Source organism: Microtus pennsylvanicus, chromosome 2 (genome assembly GCF_037038515.1).
Source record: "Microtus pennsylvanicus isolate mMicPen1 chromosome 2, mMicPen1.hap1, whole genome shotgun sequence".
Classification (NCBI taxonomy): domain Eukaryota; kingdom Metazoa; phylum Chordata; class Mammalia; order Rodentia; family Cricetidae; genus Microtus; species Microtus pennsylvanicus.
The window spans coordinates 59,755,412-59,777,496 of record NC_134580.1 but is presented as its reverse complement, the minus strand read 5'-3'; the positions used below and the strand labels follow the sequence as shown (position 1 = coordinate 59,777,496).

The 22,085-nt window shown below is 40.7% G+C and overlaps 1 protein-coding gene across 3 annotated transcripts in view; it reads left to right on the top strand.

The window, feature by feature from the left end:
• Positions 1-17,788, top strand: part of Zfpm2 (zinc finger protein, FOG family member 2) — a 405,201-nt gene extending 387,413 nt beyond the window's left edge. For all 3 annotated transcript variants that reach the window (XM_075961085.1, XM_075961086.1, XM_075961084.1), the window contains 3 exons: positions 8,779-8,985; positions 12,339-12,563; positions 14,282-17,788. In XM_075961085.1, the coding sequence (XP_075817200.1) occupies positions 8,779-8,985; positions 12,339-12,563; positions 14,282-16,773 (2,924 nt within the window). In that variant the 3' untranslated portion in view covers positions 16,774-17,788. The remainder of the gene's footprint in view (positions 1-8,778; positions 8,986-12,338; positions 12,564-14,281) is intronic.
• Positions 17,789-22,085: the final 4,297 nt, after the last annotated feature.

Genomic DNA, 22,085 nt, shown 5'->3' with positions numbered 1-22,085 from the left:
GGTATGAATTCTGGAGATGTTCTTTAAAACACAGCTCAAAATTCCCTCTAATAGCCTTTGATTTGATCCATGACGGACAGATAGAGCCTTGAAATCAGCAGAGAATTAAAGTTCTGTATAGACTCACCAGTGTACAAAAGGTGACTGGCCAGCACGTTGGGGCACATAGAATCTTGAAACGCCTTTATATATCTGTTTCAACTTGCAACCTAATCAGGAAGCTGGTGAAATGTTACTTTAAATGAGCACTAACAACAGCTTAGTATTAGTGAGTTAGTATGTGAGGTGCTTAAAATTGTACCTTTACATGTGATGTTATTCCAAGGGTTCAGTATTTTAAGGACTTCCCTTAGAATCCGGGGTCAGCTACACATCACAAGCTGTGGAGGCTTGTTTTCCAGTCTGTAGCTCTTCCTTCCCCAGCTCTGCACAATCTCTCTGCCATCTTCCCAACACTATTTTATAAAGTGAACCAACCACGGGTGGCCTTTCTGCTTCAGGGACCAACAGGTAGCGCTGTGACATAGACTGCCTGATGTTTCCTGTGAAAACATCTAGAGAGTAAAAATCGATTACCCCCAAACCTTCCCTTCACCCAATTCTCCTCTTTGCAATATGACCTTCTAACCTCATGGCAACACAGTAAAATGGGAATCAGCTCAAGTCAACTCATTGCTTCCTTGTGAAAAGTCATTGAGAAAGTTCATGCAAAGCCCTTAGTACACCACGGAGCTATAACACACAGTGACTGCTGAATGAGAGGGCAACAATTATTCCTCTTAGAAAGTTATTCACAAGAAGATCTCTAGCTTATATCTGCCATTTTCTGCGCCCGTGTAAAGAACTTTCCAAGATGCTACATCAACTATCAAGTTAAGATTAGAACTAGACTGTCTCACCCACCAATTTCTCTTTCCAACTCTGCTTGGCATTGAGTACAAATAAATTTTCAGTAATTTCACATACCCAGTGTGCTTCATTGTCTGCCAAGACTTCCATAGAACAGGGACATTCTTTCCTGCGTGATGCTGAAAAGAAAATAGTAAAAGGTTTAGCAATTGAGCAAATATTACATTGTTATATATATACTTTGTACCTTAATGTAATTCTTTTTGCATTCAAATAAACATGTCGTTATTGTAAACTAGTATACTGATAATTTGCTTGGTTTAAATCTGAGGAAATTATGTGTGCTTCTTTCTATAAAAGCCCAAGAACATTTATTTAAGACTTCTAAACTTCCATCTGTATGGAGATATAACAGGGCTGTTATCTTGTCTCTAGAGCCAGGTGTTCATGATTAGAATTCCAACACTATGGGCAGAATATACTTCTTTTTCTTTGTAAGTAGCCTGTCTTAGGTATTTCATTGAGGAAACAGCACTGGTAACAGGCAGAAACCTGAAGCTACCATGTAAGTAATAAATAGCGCTAGTAATTTTCAGTGGGTGAAAGAAGCCAAAATGTACTCCAATGAGAAGAGAATGCTTGCCAATAGTCTCCCTCGCTGGTGCATTGCTTGACTGGGGTCCCTTAACGTAACTTTGTATGACTCTGTGGTTGGGATGTTACTGGCTCTACTTCAGCCCCAAGGTGTGAGTCAGAGGCTTCAGCCCTTTGAGGATGGTAGCGAATGTCTGAGGTCTTTAGGACTAAGACAGAGGCCCAGTGACATGGCATTGAGTCAGCTGGAGTGTATCTTCAAAGAATTATGAGAGCCCAGAACCATCTCTCTCAGACTTCCTGTTTGGAAATGCAAACACATCTTCTTACTCATGCTTTACTATTAGTCCCAGGGGCTTCCCAACAGCCAGGCACTCATGATTAGCATTCCAACACTATGGGCAGAATATACTTCTGTTTCTTTGTAAGTAGCCTGCCCCAGGTATTTCATTATAGAAACAACACAGATTTACACATCTGAAAGCTGGGAAAAGAGAACGCTTTATCTTCTTACTTATTTTCCTATGCTTTCTTTCATGGAGAGACCTTATAAAGGTCACGTGAATAACTCTCACTAAGGGAAGAAATGTGTAGGTTTTGTGTTCTTACAAGATCTATCTTAGTGAAAACATGAGACTATAATTTTGTACAGAGTTTTAAAGGTACAATACATATACCACAAAATTTGCTCTCTTGACTATTTTAGTCGTCATGCACATGGCTTTATACAGCTATCCATCTCTAGAAATTTCCATTCTGCAAAGGTGAACCTCCATTCCTTCTAAACACTGACTTCTTACAGAAAAAATCAGGCAGTGCTTGTCTTTGGGGAATAGCTTCTTTCAGTTAGCACGTTGTCCTCACAGTTCATCAGACTGTAGAATTTCCCTTATTTATAAGTTAAGAATATTTAATGGTCCATTATGACACTTTTGCCTTATCCATTCATCTGCGGGTGGGTATTTAAGTTCTCTTCATGTTTGAGCTGTTGTGATAAGGTTATTATGCTACGGGGTGTGTATTCATGTGTGTGCAAGGGCCTTCTCAAGATCATGCCTTCAGCACTTGGGAGATATCTATAAGTGAAATTCTAAATTACAGGCAATTACATTTTCAATTTTTAAGAATCCCAACCTTGTTTAATTTTATATTACTTCCAACTCTACAGGTGTCCCGACATTCTAGCCAAAGCTTGTTATTTGCTATTGTTTTAAATGATAGTTCCGCTCCTGTTCTAAAACCAAAGGTAATACTGTGTGTTTACACTGAACATTAGGTTAAATATTTAAAGGACTTAACATTCTTATGCCTCTAATTTGCTTCAGAGCGAGAGCAGCAACCGCACTGCATGCCGATGCTACCCTGAATTGGCAGCATCTGCTAAGTCTAAAGCAATTAAGCTGGAAACTGGTCCGCCTTCCTCTTCAAGCCATCACTGATTGCTAGAAACTAATTCCAGTTCTAATTGGTCAAGATGCAGTCCACAGGAATAGGTAGCTTCTGTCTTCTCTTTGGAAGTGACTTAGCTTTCGTGGAACACAGATGCCTTTGCTCACCGTTTCCCTGCTTTGCCATTCTCTTTTTTTTTCTTTCTTTCTTTTTATTTATTTACTTATTTGTTTTTTTTTGTTTTGTTTTTTGTTTTTTTTTTCCAAGACACAGTTTCACTGTAGCTTTGGAGCTTGTCCTGGAACTCACTCTTGTAGACCAGGCTGGCCTTGAACTCACAGAGATCCTCCTGCCTCTGCCTCCCGAGTGCTAGGATTAAAGGTGTGCGCCACTACCGCCCAGTTGCTTTGCCTTTTCTGATGACTTTTCTTTTCTCTTGGATTTGGCATAGCGGTGAGACATTTGAATAATGGCTCCAATTAGACCAAACCAGATGTGTTTTTCTGTCATCTTTATATTTTTTCAAAGTCATAGCTGCCTCATAGATACACTCACCTAGAAGATTTTCCAGGATCTCAAACTTTGCCTTTTCAAAATATAATGTATTATGGGCACACATGTAAGCCCTCTTCCTCTCCTCTCTCTAGCAATCTCTGTGTCTCTGTCTTTCTCTCCATCCCCCTCTCTCTTTCTCCTCCCATCTCTGGTCCACATTGGGATTAGAAGTTAAGAAGATCAAAGTCCAAGCCAGGATTGTGCCACTGGCCACACACACACACACATGTCTTGGAAGTTAACATTTTTAAGCTTCCATTTCCTCCACCCTAGGAGGGAACTGTCACCTCATGGAGTAATTGGCAGGTTTAAAAAAAATAAAGTACATCAACTACGTTTCACCTCCAGCCCAAAGAACGCTTCTGACCTCTACGAGTTTCTGAATGCTTCTGACCTGTACGAGTTTCTGTTGTCGTCATTGTAAGGGTGTAATTACAATCTAAGGTGTTACTAGTGCAGCTTCCTGTCAAGGTAGGGCCACAACCGCAGTCGCCATTTGTATTCCAAGGTCCTGAGCCTTGGTGTCATCTCAACACTTCCTTTATTTTTCTTATGAGAACATCATCACTCCAGCCCTGTCTCTCCTGTGTCTCTTCAATGTGACTCTGTTACCCCTCATCATTTATATTTATGCCCCCTGAACTAGTACAATAACCTCTGAACAGCTTGGTGTAGCATTTCCCTGCCTATAAATTTTTCTCTAGATTACACAGAGGGGAAAACATATCTGTTAATAATGCATTTACTCGTTAAAATAAATGTGTATCTCTGCCCAGCATGAGACAGATATAATTGCATTCCCTTTATACTTAAGGGTTTTCTACCTTGATCTAAGGCTTTTATGAGGAACCCTGACAAAAGCTATAACCCTCACCATGGCCAACCTCAAGCTAGCAGTAGGATATCAACCGGCACGCTGAAAGTGTAGCTTTCTATTCTTCATAGGAAGAATGCAGACAGGCTGGTTCCAGGACCCAAGAGCCCCAAATCTATACCTTCTCCCTCACTCAACTTAAGGTTTGTTTCAAAGTCAGGTCCTCCCCTAATTCTGTACTTGCTCACATATTCATTCCACGTCCACTAGTGACAAGTCTGCCTGTTCCTACGTACACAGACACTAGATAATCCCCTTCTACTTATTCCAGATCCAGTGAAATGTTACTTTAGATGGCTTGCCTGATTCCACAAAGAAGAGTCAGCTATAGTGTGATATATACTTTGATTTATTTGTTGGCGTATGTGTATTCTGATTGTGCACTGTGCATATGGTGCACAGCCCAGTCTGGCATACAGCAGAGACTTCACAACACTGAATTAGGGATGAATGACCGAGTTCAAGAATTTAATCCAAAACAACTTCCTTGTCAAATCTACATAGTATGTATTCAGTCCAATGCAGTCTTTCAAAGTGAGGGTCTCTGAGTAAACCACAAAATGGAAATAAGTAGTAGCGACGACGGAATATGAAACATCCCAGGCACACCTGAAAATGCAGACGTGTACGACAAGTATCAGTTGCTTAGTCTTTGCTGCCTGGGGGGAGGGGCGCAGTCTCCTACACCACAGGACTCAAAGGGAAATCCACCATTTCAATGTATTGTGATTGTGTATTTGAGGGGCTAAGGGAAGAAGACACTCACTCTCTTGATGATTTCCATCAGACACTTCCTTTCATCTTCTTTTGTATTCTGAGTCTGTGTTCTATATTTTCTTCTCATATCTCCATCCACGAATGTCCCTTCTGTCTCTCTTGATGCCTTCCTTCTAACTCTCTTAGTGTTTCCCTCCCCAATTCTCTCATTCTTGATGTTTTCCTTCTCATTCTCTCTTTATTTGTTCTTGTTCTCCTCCTTCTTTATTTTTCCTCGATAGCTGTATACCCCAACAAAAATCTGTCAGGCAATAGATATTACAATGTGGTTACATTACGCTTTTTGAGTGAACAATTGCAATGAACACAAGTAAAGACAGCATGTTTTCCGTTTCCCTTACATGATTAAACATTTTACATATTACAAGTGGAAAAGTAATTATCCCAAGAATCTACGTTCATACAAAGCAATTTGTAATAGATTAACAGTATAGGCAAGTAAGGTATTCTTTTACTGATAGACTGTTTTGTGGTCACAAAAAAGAACCAATAACTTTCTTAATTATCTTGAAAGGTAATCTTATAAGGAATCTCAAAGGAATCACAAACCTAAACTTTTATATATGAAAAACAATCAGTCATCTCTACTTTAAATCTTTAGGGTATATATCCACTCCTCAATAGTGCTGTTGTTGTTGTTGTTTTAGCCAGGTAGCTGAGGGCAGAAATGGGTACAAGAAATTAATCATAACCTTTGGTCATCAACCAATCGTAGCAAGCAAGGCCTGTCAGCTAATAATAAGGGGACTGCTTTGTTCCCCACCCTTAAAGAGTTCCCCAATCGGCTATGGGACTTTCTAAAACTTCAGATTGTCTTCTTGGGTTTCTCACCTCAAAGCTGTTTAACAGAAACATCTTAGTCGAACCTTAAGTTATTTTCAAAGCTTTGTTTCAGCTGTGATGCCCTCTAACACCTGTGAACTCATCTTCCTACATTAAGATTAGAAGAATTTAAACTAGCTGGGATACTGGGACTCAATTGTTTCTCTTAATCCTTAGCCTAAGTCGCAGTCTATATGGTTCTTTAGTAAAAACTCACGTGTTCTAGCTGTTTGATAATTGTTTATTTTTTATCATCAAAACTCTATTTCGCTGCTCTTGCAGAGGACTCGAGCCAGAGCAGTTTTGTTCTGAGCGGCTGCCTTGTCCTTTCAGCCCCGTATTCGTGCTTTACATAGATCTCTCTTTGCCACCTATTCTCTGGGACTCTTCCCTTTGGTTTAATATTTACCATCAAACATTTGTTTCAAGGTGAAATCATTTTTCCTTATAATTTTACGATACCATGTTGGCTTTAATTATATTTAAAAAATTACTTATCATTATCGTTAAAAAACAAAACAAAAAACTCTATTTAAACTAACATTCTTATTACCAATTAGACAGTACAGCTTAGGAAGAAATCATTTTCGTAATAATCCACAGTAAAAACATCAAAACATCCAGGAGAACAGGATATATCCGAGAGATGACCATACTACATTAAGGGCAGTGGGGATCTCCTCACACCATGCCAGATACCAGAGGAAGAGGGAGAGGCACGCATGTAAAAGCATAGCAACAGCAAAAGTCACTCTGGCATCTGTGGGCTTAGGGCCTTGGCTTTCCAAGTTGTATACAGCAGGATTTTGTTTCCTGGTGGGCCCATCCCCTGAAGTCAATGGTCATCTGCTGTTCCTGTAACACAGCCACCGACACTTAGTAATATAGATAATCATATCTTTGTTGTATGGTTTTTTTGCACAAAGTATTTTTCATTTTGACTTTATTTATTGGATATTTTGGCTAAACACTGTGCAGAGGTATGCTATCATCTTTGTAGCTCACTACAGTGACCATGATCTACTCTGAGAAGAGGCAGTGTCCTAGGAACTGATATGAGACCTGTCTTTCCTTTCATGACTGGCAATCAGAGCTGGATTAACCAAGAGTGTGAATGCCATACTTGAAATCTAATGGTTCTGTGATCATGCTGCGAAACAAACCCCAACTGCGGTTACTGACTTTTCCATTTCCACCCTTAGTCCATAGACTAGCTAATAAACTGCATTCCAGAGGAGAGATAAGACACCGTGATTAACATGTCTACCACCATGAGGAGTAAGATGTGTGTATATCAGAACAGGCAGAGCATCTAAATGCAGAGGTTCCCAGAGCAAGAATCGTCCTGGGGGAAACAGCACATCACAAGCTTCCAACTCCCTCTCATTCCCCAACGTTGTAATTTTGTCTTCTGCAATCTGGAAAAAGAAATTTTTTTTCAACAACAAAATAAATCTGTTTTATTTCGACTACAATAAACCTGTATGCTTTGAGAAATATTAGCATCAAAATGTGGTTGGGGCAGGCACGTGGTTGCCCTGTGGTATTTTGCTATCTTCACGTTTTAATTTAAAACCGGTCATAAATTAGAGGACTACAATCTTCCTTTTTTTTTCTTCTTTTCCACAGACACATACCCTTCTGGGTTGTGTTTTGTTTGCTTACTTTAAACCTTGGTTAATTGCCCGCCGTGTTTCTGAAGCGTCATCTTTAGTCTTCCATGCGGCTCCGCCATGTCATATACTGTTCTTATCTCCACGAGATTTGTACAAGTTGTTTAAAAACCATGATCTCCAAGGCTGGAAAAAAATGAAGTGCACTTGAAATGACAGTTATGCTGAAAGATAAGCAGAGCAATGCGACCTATCAAAATGGGTACAATTTTTCTTAGCTAATGAGCACAATATACAGCGTTCCAGTACATACACACCGGGGGGCACTTTGTAAAATATCAAGTACGCCACATTATTGCAGACATAACTGTGTGGGATATGTATCTAGGCCTGAGAGTGGAGATAACAAAATATAAGTGCTTTGCCTGTCTAAACATGTTAAATAAATGAGTGCTCACTATCACAACCCAATACATTAGAAGATGGACTTGCATAGTTAATTTTTCTTTTTAATGCACTGCACGTGATCATTTGAAATGGAGAGCCGGAGTCTATCTCAGTGTTTGAAGACAAGGTTCCTTTCATTTAAACAAATCTTTATTGAAATAAGCCCTTTTGAAAAGAATCTTTGGTGTATCCTCTTTTGCAGAAAGTTCCATCAGGGTAAATGGCGATAAAGAAGGGACATCGCAAGGTATTGTATAAGATCACCCACCAGAGTAAAAAGGACATAGGTGGCCGTAACAGAGGGAAGTTAGATTCCCTGCAATCACACTTTAAGCACCCTAGATCTCACAAACTGTTGTTTGCTTCCTCTGTGATTTGGGACATCTGTACTCACAGTGTTTAAGGACTGGGAAAGTGGAGAGGAAGACAGAGGGAGGGAAAACAGTCTCTTCTTCCATGAGCTAATGAAATAGGAACTTCAGAAGCGTGTCTGGAGTAAAGTTTTGCAACTGTGTCCCTCCCATGCGGGTTTCCAGGCATTCTATCAATCTCATACTGGGCTAAAGATTCAGGCAAAAGCCTGGAAGGCAGGCCATTGGCAAAACTCCACAGATTCTATCCATATTTTCCCTAGTTTTCTCCTACTGTTAGTTCCTAAACGTGTTGCTTCATTTCAGGAGAGCGTTTGTCCACTGAGGCTGGCTGCGACACACAGCTGCAGTCTGATCAAATGCCTTTCTCTGTCAGTGTTCATGTGAACACCATGAGAAGAGGCTCTTGATGTCGGTCTAGCATGCAGCCAGCTCATGCCTTCCTTCTGTGTCAGCTCTTTCTCCTCTCGTCTCTCTCTCCTCACAGGGGGCCAGCTTTGGTGCACCACTACGAAGGCCATCTCAGAGGGTGAAGAGCTCATTGCCTTTGTGGTAGATTTTGACTCGAGGCTACAAGCTGCCAGTCAGATGACTCTCACAGAAGGGATGTACCCGGCCCGCCTGCTGGACTCAATTCAGCTGCTTCCTCAGCAAGCTGCCATGGCTTCTATTTTGCCCACAGCTATTGTCAATAGTAAGTGCTGAGTGCTCTAGCCCAGCTTTGTGGGGGTGATGGATATCTACAGACATTTTCTTCAGTTTGTGGCTAGAAGTGTGTGTGTTTGTGTCTGTGTCTGTGTGTGTCTGTGTGCATGTATATGTGTGTGTGTGATGTGTTTGCTTCATATGTAAATGCAGGGGGGAAAACATGACCTGTTATGTCAGATTGCATTCCTAAATGTCACCCACACTAAAAGCTGTCCTTCTCTACCTGTTGAATAATACTCAACTGTACTTAGCAATGACAAGCCTCGGTGATTCCCTAATATCAGGTATTTGCATTTGTTAAGGGCCATGGAATTTAAAAATTTGAAAAAAGAATATAAATTTGAAAATAATATTTTATTATATATACTACTAATAAAGAATATATAGTCTTAAGTTGATGTGAAGCTCTATTGTACAATTATTAATTATTATTCTATCTGAAAATAACAATATCAATTATTAGCTTCAAATAAGCTGGTACAAGTACATAGAGCTTTTGTTTATATCCTTATAACCTGGATGAAGGACTAGTAGCCTGCACAAATCAAAATATTTGTTGGTTAAAAGAAAAGGAAAAAGAAATAAGTAAGCTTTTAATGTTTTATAGAGAACTTTGAAATATACTGTCACAATGAACACTGAACTAGTTTGGATACACATAAAGGGGTGTTTCATATGGTGGACAGTCAATGGTTCAAGGGTTCTCAGGTCTGTTTTCTGAGATCTGCTTCTGCTTAGCTCTTTGTGGGAAACAAAACCAAGTAGCCATCCCACTCCAAAATCAGCTGCAAGGAAAGAACGATACTAATGCTGGCAATAAAAATGCATCTAGTCTTTACATAATCTTGAAAATCTAATGGAAGATAAGCATAGACAGCAATAATATCTTCACATTAGTGTAAAAATATCCAACCATAATTATGATTAAAGACATTCACAGGTGGTTCTGAAATCACTATGCATCCAATCAATAAGCCCAGGACTTCAGCCCAATGAATTCCTATTTGATTTTTTTTTGTTTGGTTGGTTTTGGCTTTGTTTTTCGAGACAGGGTTTCTCTGTAACTTTGCAGCCTATCCTGGAACACACTCTGTAGACCAGGCTGGCCTCAAACTCGCAGAGATCAGCCTGCCTCTGCCTTCCAAGTACTGGGATTAAAAGTGTGCACCACCACCACCCAGCCTTACTTGATTTATTTAATGGAATAGTTTTTATTATCTTTACTTTGATTTTTATTGCATGGACCATGAAACAATGTGACCAACTTGGACTTGAGGCAAAATAATTTTATTACAAGGGATTTCAAATAAATTTACTCAATTATGATTCTCTAGTGTGTATTATTAATTACATATATGAATATACCTGTTTACTTTTGGTAGCAAGGAAATATTTAATCTCAAATGATCTAATATAAACCTAGATATCATTTGTGTCCTGAAATCAATCAGTTGACATGACTCTGCTGAAGTATCCACCGTATTAACTATGCAGCCTCTTGGATAGTGTAAATGTACTTAACTTGGGAACAATGGGTTAAATAATACAGAGACATCAGTCCGTCATTTTGAAGTTGCTTCTATCTTCCCTCCACTAGAATTTGATTCTCAGTTCTTTCTCATTTCTGACTCATGGTTCCATAGAGCTGTTTTCTTTGTCTGACCATCAGTGACACATTCATTGTTCACGAATGAGAAGCCTGGCTCTTTCTGCGGAGTTTTAGAACTCTCTTAAGACTTCCCCTTGTGTCCCTCTGAATTCATCTCAGAAATACCAAATTCCACATGTCTAGCTTGACCCTCTGTTCCCCAAAACCTTCTGGACAGCGTTCAAAAGCCCTGTGTCTACAATACAGGGACCAGGCTGTGTCAGCCCACAAAATACCTTTGCCTTTGTCTACAAGATTCTGGTCTATTGCATCTACTCATTTCTGCTCCTCTGTGTAACTTTGTCATTCAAACAGTATGGAAGTAGGTTTAAGGCTAAATTCCAATCTCAATATAACCCTTTAGACTAGTGGTTCTCAATTTATGGGTCGTGATCCCTTTCATAAGCTTCCTTCCCCAAAAATATTTATATTATAATTCATAGCAATAGCAAAATTATGGTTATGAAGTAGCAAGGTTGGGGGTCACCACACCATGAGGAACTGTATTAAGGGATTGCAGCATGAGGAAGGTTGAGAACCACTGTTTCATTTTGCGTACAAGGTAATCAACTGTGGTTTCTTCAGCTATCACTCCATGAGGAGGAAAAACATACATGTAAAGACATGTTCTGTGAAAGATGTAGAAATCACACATCACAGCCCAGCTTCATAAACTCGTTATGACTGAGGCTGTTATCCAAGCCTCATTGTATTTCACTTAAATAATTGCGTCTGGCTCCTGCCACTCCCGAGTGTTTCTTCTGCATTTACTACCTTTAAAACCACCCTGCTCTTGCGTTAGGCCCTGTTTCTCCATCACCGAGACCAAATGAAAGCCTCTCCAAAGAGTCTGAAAGATGGTCCATACTCTGCCCTGCCCTTGCCTCAACAATACCACACAGCTGCTGTGCCTTCAGCCAGGTGCCCCCCGCTTCTGCGGCTTCCTCTGCACTGTGGTCCTTGCCAAGATGACAGGAAATCTTCAACTGAATCAGTTCATTTCCTCCTCCACATCAGCTCTAAGGAGCAACAAAACCAGCCCTCTAAGCGCCTGACTGGCTCCTACCTCTGTCCCATGCTCCACAAGCACAGTGGGTAGCACTGCCTAAGCCCCAGATCATCTTCCAGGCTCTCACAGCAGTAAGCTGTAAAGACTTGTCTACTGACTCCTACCAACTCAGATGTAAGCTCTTTAACTCTGAGTTCCATCCTCCTGTTTGTTTTGCATCAAACCCAACAGAGATCGGAATGTAAGCTCTTTAGCCCTAGAAGGTTCAACCTCCTGTTTGTTTTACACCAAACCCAGCATAGTTTGGCATCTTGTAGGCACTCTGGAATTAATTCATTCAATCAACAAATCATGTCAAGAATGGACATTCAGGATATCTTATTCTAGCTACCACATTCATACCTTTTAAGTACTCATATAAACCAATTCTCACTGCTGTGATAAATATGTGTCTTTTTGTAAACCATAAGTATAAAATGAAATTATATTGGCATCTCCTATAGTATTACTTACAGTCTGTGGGAAATTCAGCAATAGAGGTACCATTTCTTTAAGAGCCTATTCCTGATCTACCAAACACCCAAGATTATACTCACCAAACTCAGAAAGATGGAATTAAAAGTGACGTCAACCCCATTTCACCCCCCAGACTGCAGCTAACATGTTTCTGGTTTTGCTGCAGAGGACATCTTCCCTTGCAAATCCTGCGGCATCTGGTACCGGAGCGAGCGGAACTTGCAAGCCCATCTGATGTACTACTGCAGTGGGAGGCAAAGAGAAGCTGCTCCAGCGTCTGAAGAAAACGAAGACAACACTCATCAGATTGCCAGCCTGTGTCCCTTCCCACAATGCACCAAGAGCTTTTCCAATGCCCGAGCTCTAGAAATGCACCTGAACTCACACAGTGGTAAGGGCCTTTAATGTTTCTGTTGTTGCTTCAGGACACGCTACTCTGTCTACACATACACACACACACACACACATACATACCTACTTCTTATCTATTATTATATATGCATATAGATGATAACTAGATAGATAGATAGATAGATAGATAGATAGATAGATAGATAGATAGATAGATAGATAGATGAACTCACACAGTGGTAAGGGCCTTTAATGTTTCTGTTGTTGCTTCAGGACATGCTACTCTTTCTACACATACATACACACACACACACACATATATATACCTACTTCTTATATATTTATTATATATGCATATAGATGATAACTAGATAGATAGATAGATAATCAGAAAGATAGATAGACAGATAGATAGATGGATAGATAGATAAACAGATAGATGGATAGATAATTTTACTGGATAAAACAGTATTCCTGTCTACTGTTTAGATGCATCATATTTTAACCAAAGGACTTGACTGTGACTTCAACATCTGCAGCGTTTGCAGACTATGCTCCCAATCATTCCATTCATTTTCCTCTTCAGCAGAACAGCACCATTTCTGCTCCCTGTGTTTAACACCACTCCTTTCCACCGCTTTACCTACCAAGTGGTCTTTGGAAATTGGCCATGGTGTTTTCCATGAGCCGAGAGAAATAGTAGGCACATTTCAAAAGAAGTTGCTGTGCAATTGAAGCTGCTAGTTTGGAGTTTCCATCAAACATTTTCTCAATTTCCAGAGTGTATTTGCTTAAAGTTTAAGTGAACTTTATCACATAAAACTACTCTCAATTCCTTAAGAAAGACAGCAAGTTGGGAGTTATTCCAACTATATTTAAAATGGATCCCAGCTATTAGCTTCCTCTCAGGGCATCCCCATTCTTGCAATTTTAAAATGAATTTAAATATATTTAGATTTTTTTCTGTTTTTTTAATATTTTATTTTATTTTATTTGAGGCAGGGTCTTCCTACATTGCCCTGGCTGTCCTGGTACTCATTCTGTAGACCAGGCTGGCCTCGAACTCACAGGACTGAGAAGAGAAGCCAAGCCTGTTCTCATCATATACGAACAAACAGAAGCAGGAGTTGTTCTACATGATGCTTGCCTCCACCATCAGTGGCAGGAACTAGTCAGTAACAGAGATTGGTCCACCAGCGTGAATGCTGGTCCAAACTGACTTTATTAGCATGCCATTGTCTACCAGTCAAATATTAGTCCTAGACACAAATAGACCACATTCAGTAAAACCAACAATTAAATAGATTTAGATAAAAGATAAAAAATTAGTCAAGTGATTGCTAGTACAATGTTGTTTCTTTTTGCATGAAGGTGTTCAGTAGCTAGCAGCCACTCTAGTGAATATTCACTTCTTTCTATTATAGAGCATAGTACTCTATGCTAAAAAAAATTACAAGCCTAAGCCTTAAGCATGACTCTATTGTTACACAGCTTGATTATTAAAATACTTTTGGGTTTTTTTAGGTTGTCTACTGACCCATAAGGTAGAAGCACTGATAATTCTCCCCTTCTATACCATAACACTCACAAAGAGGCTTGGGAAATTATTATTACCGATGCCACTAAAATGTCAGTGCAAGGCTCTGAAGGATTTCTGTGTCTGTTGTGTGGACACCACAAGCTCACTAGGAAAGGTTCGTATCACCAGGAAGCCAACAGGTGCGGTTCTCAGCTCTCCTACTTTGTGTGTCTTTGCAGGAGTGAAAATTGAAGAGTTCCTGCCCCCAGGGGCAAGTTTAAAATGCACAGTCTGTAGTTACACGGCTGACTCCGTGATCAACTTCCATCAACATCTCTTCTCCCATCTTACTCAAGCCGCCTTCAGATGCAACCACTGCCACTTCGGCTTCCAGACTCAGCGGGAGTTACTGCAACACCAGGACCTCCATGTCCCTGGTGGCAAACTTCCCAGAGAAGGCGACATGGAGCACTCTCCAAGTGGAACTGAAGACAGCTTACAGCCAGCCACAGACTTGTTGGCCAGAAGCGACCTCTCCCAGGGCCAAAAGGCCTTGCAGACTAAAGATGCAAGCTCAGACACAGAACTGGATAAGTGTGAGAAAAAGACTCAGCTCTTTCTCACCAACCCGAGACCAGAGATACAGCCTGCAGCGAACAAACAAAGCTTTTCTTACACAAAAATAAAGTCTGAGCCTTCCAGCCCAAGACTTGCTTCATCTCCAGTGCAACCCAACATCGGACCCTCTTTCCCAGTGGGACCTTTCCTATCTCAGTTTGCTTTCCCCCAAGACATCACGATGGTCCCTCAGGCTTCAGAGATCTTAGCCAAGATGTCGGAGCTGGTGCATCGGCGCCTAAGACACGGGAGTAGCAGCTACCCTCCCGTAATTTACAGCCCTTTGATGCCCAAAGGGGCTACATGCTTCGAGTGTAACATAACATTCAATAACTTGGATAACTACCTAGTTCATAAAAAACACTACTGCAGTAGCCGATGGCAGCAGATGGCCAAGTCCCCTGAGTTTCCTGGTGTTTCAGAGAAGATGCCAGAAGCTGTCAGTCCCAACACTGGCCAGGCTTCTATAAACCTTCTCAACCCAGCCGCTCATTCTTCAGACCCGGAAACGCCACTTCTTCAGACACCGTGCATCAACTCTTCTGCCGTCTTAGATCTGATTGGGCCAAACGGCAAAGGCCATGAGAAGGACTTTAACACTCCAGCCAAAAAGCTGTCCACCTCCAACAGCAGCGACGACAAAATAAATGGGAAGCCAGTTGATGTGAAAAATCCCAACGGCCCCTTAGTGGACGGAGAAAGTGACCCAAATAAGACCACCTGTGAAGCTTGTAACATCACCTTCAGCAGGCATGAAACATACATGGTCCACAAACAGTATTACTGTGCGACCCGCCATGACCCGCCGCTAAAGAGGTCCGCTTCCAACAAAGTGCCGGCCATGCAAAGAACCATGCGCACACGCAAGCGAAGAAAGATGTATGAGATGTGCCTACCTGAGCAGGAGCAAAGGCCGCCCCTGGTCCAGCAGAGATTTCTCGAAGTAGGCAACCTGAGCAATCCTTGTAGTTCCTCTCAAGAGCCCACCGAAGGGCTAGGAGAATGCTACCACCCGAGATGCGACATCTTCCCAGGAATTGTCTCAAAGCACTTGGAAACTTCGTTGGCCTTGAACAAATGTGTTCCGGTTCCCAAATGTGACACGACCCATTCCAGTGTCTCCTGCTTGGAAATGGACGTCCCCATAGATCTCAGCAAAAAGTGTTTATCGCAGTCGGAGCGGACGACCGCGTCCCCCAAAAGGCTGCTAGATTACCACGAGTGCACGGTGTGCAAGATCAGCTTCAACAAGGTCGAGAACTACCTGGCCCACAAGCAGAATTTCTGCCCGGTCACTGCACATCAGCGTAACGACCTAAGTCAGCTTGATGGCAAGGTGTTTCCCAATCCAGAAAGCGAACGGAACAGCCCCGACATTGGCTTTGAAAGAAACCTGGTCAGATGTGAGAAGAACGGGAATCCGAAGCAGCCCTCTCCCAACGGAAACTTGTTCTCGTCCCATTTAGCAACTTTACAAGGTCTGAAAGTCTTCAGCGAAGCCGCACAGCTCATCGCTACAAAAGAAGAGAACAAACATTTATTTCTTCCCCAATGCCTTTACCCTGGAGCAATAAAGAAGACGAAAGGAGCCGACCAGCTTTCTCCATACTATGGCATAAAGCCAAGCGATTATATCGCTGGTTCTCTCGTCATCCACAACACCGACGCAGAACAAAGCACAAACACAGAAAATGAGTCTCTGAAAGGCCAGGCCTCCTCGAACGGGTGCGCAGTGCCCAAGAAAGATTCTCTGCCGCTCTTGCCCAAAAACAGAGGCATGGTCATAGTGAACGGTGGACCGAAGCAAGACGAAAGGCCTCCGGCCAACCCGCAGCAAGAGAACATTTCCCAGAATGCCCAGCACGACGATGACCACAAATCCCCTTCGTGGATCTCTGAAAACCCACTAGCTGCAAATGAGAATGTCTCGCCAGGAATTCCCTCGGCAGAAGAACAGTTGTCTAGCATAGCAAAAGGAGTGAATGGCTCCTCCCAGGCTCCCGGCAGTGGGAAATATTGCCGGCTATGTGATATCCAGTTCAATAACCTTTCAAACTTTATAACTCACAAGAAGTTTTATTGCTCGTCACATGCAGCGGAACATGTCAAGTGAACTGAGTTAAAAAGGAAAGCAGTTACCTTTGGTACCAGTGTTTAGTATGTTCTTCTAAACAGTCCAGAAAACAAAGGCGCTGTGTGAATTACGTCTGGCAATCAGGAGACATTCATTACGGCTGAGTTGAAGACTTAAGATGTAATTTCATTACAGACCATTAGTAAAGTGTATTATTGGTGCCATTTTCAAAAACAAAATTAATTTATTTTACCAGCAGTATTCATAGCTGTGGTTATGTTATTTTTTATTTAAAAACTTTATATTAAAGTCATTTGTAATGTTATTGTATAGTTATTGTGTAGCACATATGGTTTGCACTGTATAGTAGCTTTGAAAGAAAATAGTCACAAACAATACAGAAGAGCATTTTAGACATAGCTTCAAAAGCACTTGTGTACCCTGATTTCTTTCCTTATATGCTGTTGCGGATATCCGTATATGCTAAAATATAACCTGCAAACCTGTTCTAAAAACCCACGCTCTAAGTTCGCCTTAAGATTTCAATTCTTGGATAATCAGGCTCCATTTGCACTTTATATTTTAGCAAATACAGTCTCTTCGTCGCTAGGCTTCACATTCGTATGTAGCCGTATATTTCAGACCATTCTCTCAAACTTAAACACGTATGTTCATTGGAGATAGCATTTTCCTTTCTTGTATAGTACCTGTATTTTCTTTCGCTGATGCAGCCCTGTCTCGATTTTTAAACCTTCGCTGTTAAATGCAATACTTTATAAAGAATGAACAAAATTACTGGAAGCAGTATTGTAAGGAATGGAGTACTTCTAATCGGTTTTCTCTTTCGAAAGGCACAGTCTAAATCGAAACCCTAAATTCAATGCTACAAGTATGGATTTAATTCATATATAAGATCTATTTGAGTATAAGAGTAGCAATACTGCACCTGGTGATCACAAAGATAACGTTCTACTTCTGATAGAAATAATTTCTCAACCAACGTTGTTACTATGCATGTACACGGATGGAATAAAATTCCAAATTGTTGGAGAAATTTGGTGTCCTGGGCTTTTTCCCCCCTTAAGCGCCAAGGGCAAATTATCCAGCCCTCGGTGTGCAGCACTCTAAAGAGCAACACTTCATCGACTCTTATATGTTCATTCCTCTGCCAGCTTTCAAAGCCAGAAGCGAGGTTTTCATTCCTTCTGTTTAATCCAGCTGTTCTCAGTTATACTCAAGGCATACCAACCTAGAGCAATTGCCTTAACAAAGTGATTCTCAACCTTCCTAGCGCTGGGACCCTGTCATACAGTTCCTAGTAAGGACTCCAGTCATAAAATTATTTTTGTGGTTACTTTATAACTTTAATTTTGCTACTGTCATAAATTATAATGTGTCTATATTTTGCGACGGTCTTATTTGGTGACCCCTATCAAAGGATAGTGTGACCACAAGGGGTTGTGACCCAAGGTTGAGATCCATTGCCTTACCAGATTCTGATTTGACAGATTTTAGGATTCTGTAGTGGATTTAAATAATATAGAGAAGTCCAAACAAAAATAATAAAATAGAATAAGAACCACCTTTTCACCACTGTTACTCAGACTACTCAACTAATGCTTACAATCTGAACTGAGTTTAAAAAATATTCAACATATGTGTTCAATGTTGTAATTAAAACCAAAAGTAAATCACTGTAGGAACTGTTAAGAACATTGAATCCTTTGCATTTTCCAGCATACTATAAGTTTCAGATTACAAGGATGCAAAGTCACAAAACTAGTGAGAAAGAGGCAGAAACGTAGGACTTACTCTCCTCTGCACACGCATCCACGTCATACTGCAAACACAGAGGTGATGGTGCTGAGTCCAGAGTCCATGTCTGATGTGTGACTTAGAGGAAAGGCAGTCTTTATAAGGGAGAACATTTCGGGGACATCAGCTTCCCCCAGCTGGAGCACTAGCGTTTGACTAACCAGCTGTGAAGGTTTCCAGAGTCCGTGATGCCTTCAGAAACCACCACCCTTCGAACTGTGACCATCCTTCCTAGTAGGGATGACACTTGAGCTTGCCCTTCGCCACACAAACAAAAGCATCAGACAACGCACCCCGACACTGTCTCCTTAGTGTTCCTTTATGACTACAGAAGGATAAAGCAGTGGAAAGTGTACCCCTCCTCGTGTACTCACAGTGCACAGTTTTCTGGTTCTCTATGCTTGGGTGAATTCACGGCGCCCCGCTGCGTGTTCTGTACTAGCTCAAAATAATCCCAAAGAGAAGCATTTTCTCTGTTCTAGCCTAGAATCATCTCCACAACACGAACTTCTAACCATGAGACTGACCACTCAGAAGGAGCTCCTCCCACAACTCTACACCCCTAAAGACTCCAGAAAATAATCAGGATATCATTTAATCTATATATCTCAACATCAGCATTGGCAGTCAGTCCAATACTTTTGTATGTTAAATTCACTATCTTTAGGACCAATTCCCTTTTTCTCAGTGAAAAATGCTTAGAGATATTTCACATGCCCAATAGGCAAGCAAATGAAAATTAGAAAGTACAGGCCATGACACATTATATCTATGAAAAGAAACATTTCCCTAATAGAAATTGTAAAAATGAAATGACCAAGACTTGTTTATTTCACAGATTATTTTTACTATGAATTTATGCGGGGGTTGAAATTCTTGACAATACCACACATCAAGCACCCATTCAGAAAATACCTTTGTTTCTGTAATGTTAATAAATAGTGTTCCCCTGAATGAAAGGTTGGCTTTCCTATAATTACAGGCAATCTTGCTCCACAACAGTGTCAATCTTTATTACTAAAAGCCAAAAGTACTTAGAGTTGAATTTTTTTTTAATGATGCTGTTTCTAGATTCCAGTTTTCAATGAGTTAAAATAATCTCATCTTGGATTGCTTTGGACAAGTGTTCTTATTTTTAGTTTTGTGGATTTAAGAAGTAAATGGCACCTCCCACTTCCAAATGCCATCCATCACTTGTCTTCAACATGATTCTGTAATACTGAATCATTACAGGCTTTGTTTAGATAGGATCAATTTTGAAATTCAACACCCCTTTATGATAAAGGTCTTGGAGAGAATAGGGATACAAGGGTCCTACCTAAATATAATAAAAGCTATTTACAGCAAGCCAACAGCTAACATTAAATTAAACGGAGAAAAACTCAAAGCCATCCCACTAAAATCAGGAACACAACAAGGATGTCCACTCTCTCCATACCTCTTCAATATAGTGCTTGAAGTTCTAGCAATAGCAATAAGACAACATAAGGAGATCAAGGGGATTCGTATTGGAAAGGAAGAAGTTAAGCTTTCGTTATTTGCAGATGATATGATAGTATACATAAGTGACCACAAAAATTCTACCAAAGAACTCCTACAGCTGATAAACACCTTTAGTAATGTGGCAGGATACAAGATCAACTCCAAAAAATCAGTTGCCTTCCTATACACTAAGGATAAGGAAGCAGAGAGGGAAATCAGAGAAGCATCACCTTTCACGATAGCCACAAATAGCATAAAATATCTTGGGGTAACTCTGACCAAGGAAGTGAAAGATCTATTTGACAAGAACTATAAGTCTTTGAAGAAAGAAATTGAAGAAGACACCAGAAAATGGCATTAAAACTACATACTCACTTTTAGATTTAGTTGAGCCCAATGGTGTCAATGGTTTGATAATCCAACTTCTCATTTCTTGAGTTAGCATTGGCAGTTTCTATATACAATTCCAGTTAGCTCATTGTAAAGTTACATTAAGAAGAAACAAGTCTGAAAGAGTGACTTAAATCACAGTTCAAACAACTAGGAGCTGGAGAGCATCCGGAATAACTGTAATTTGAATCTCTGTTTATCCCTTTTCTTTACATCCCTCTGTATGCTATGAATAGGTTTTATTGCCATTGGTTATTAAAGAAACTGTTTTGGCCCAAGCCATAGTAGAGTAAAGTCAGATGGATAATCCAACCAGAGATATAGAGAAAAAGTAGGCAGAGTTAGAGAGACGCCATGTAGCTGCCAGAGGAGAAATATATTAGCCACCAGCCAGAAACTTACCAGTAGGCTACAGCCTCATGATGATTCACAGCTTAATAGAAATGGGTTAATTTAAGATGTAAGAGTGAGCTTAAAAATGCCTAAGCTATTGGCCAAACAGTGTTGTAATTAATATAGTTTCTGTGTTATTATTTGGGTCTGGGCAGCCAGGAAATGAACAAGCAATCTCCACCTACAACAAGATGTCTGTCTCTGAGGGTCTCTGGAAACTGTAGCCTGAGGAAAACACAATGCCCTGGACGAGTCCTGAGTTCAGCTTGGATAGTACTGTATTCCCTTACCACAGGCTTCCTTCTGTCAGTGCTATCTTCTCCTCAGGAGGAAAAGAACAGCTCAAACAGCTAAAACCACAGCTATGTTGTCCTCTCACCCATAGCTGCCAACTCATTTCAAATATCAATGGAAGCAGAAGAGAGCACATGCGTCCCCTCCAGGTCTTTTGTAACAAACTACCACCAACTTTGTTATTTCAAACAGAAATGCATGCTGTCGCAGACGTGGAAGTGAGAAATCTGATGCTGAGATGTGGTATGTCTGTGTTTCCTCTGTAGTCACTTGGGATGATTCCTCCAGTGGGCCTCTAGCTCCCTGGATACCAACTTCCTTTATCCTCTGATTGAGTTATTCCAACCTTGGTCTCCTTGGGCCCAACGTTTCTGCCTTTTCTGCCTTCGTTTTTCTTTTAGGTACCTGGTTATTGCATTTAATTCCCATGGAGATAATCTGGTATAATCTCCCCATGTGACAAAAACTAATCACAGAGGAAAGGGCTTTTTTCTACAAACTATAATTGTTATGTACTGATATTGGGATCTTATTTGGTCTTCTACAAGAACGATGAAATATTTTGGTCAATATACAGTTGTAGGTGAAGACATAGAGAAAAGAGGCTCTCAGCTAAGTTCTGCCAATGTGTGGCTGTGCGACAGATGTTAAGTTAGCCCCCAACGGCTCAGAGTGATTGAGACATGAATGCTATTAGTGAAGATGACAAACACCAGTGGCATCCCATCAAGAATCAGGCACCTAAGGCGGCGTATCCCAGTTGATTGCTGAGGACCTAGGTGTGGGATATAATTAAGTCTGGTGCCAACTATGCACAAGGCAGTGCCTCTATTTGGAACTTAATAAACCTTATTAATTCAGAGAATCATGAAAATCAGAAGCCAGCTAAGCAAAAGTTTACTTTGGCCCTATCTACCTAAAAGAGTTTGCTGAGCATATTAATAGAGTAAACAGGATTGAAAGAGAATAAACTGTTT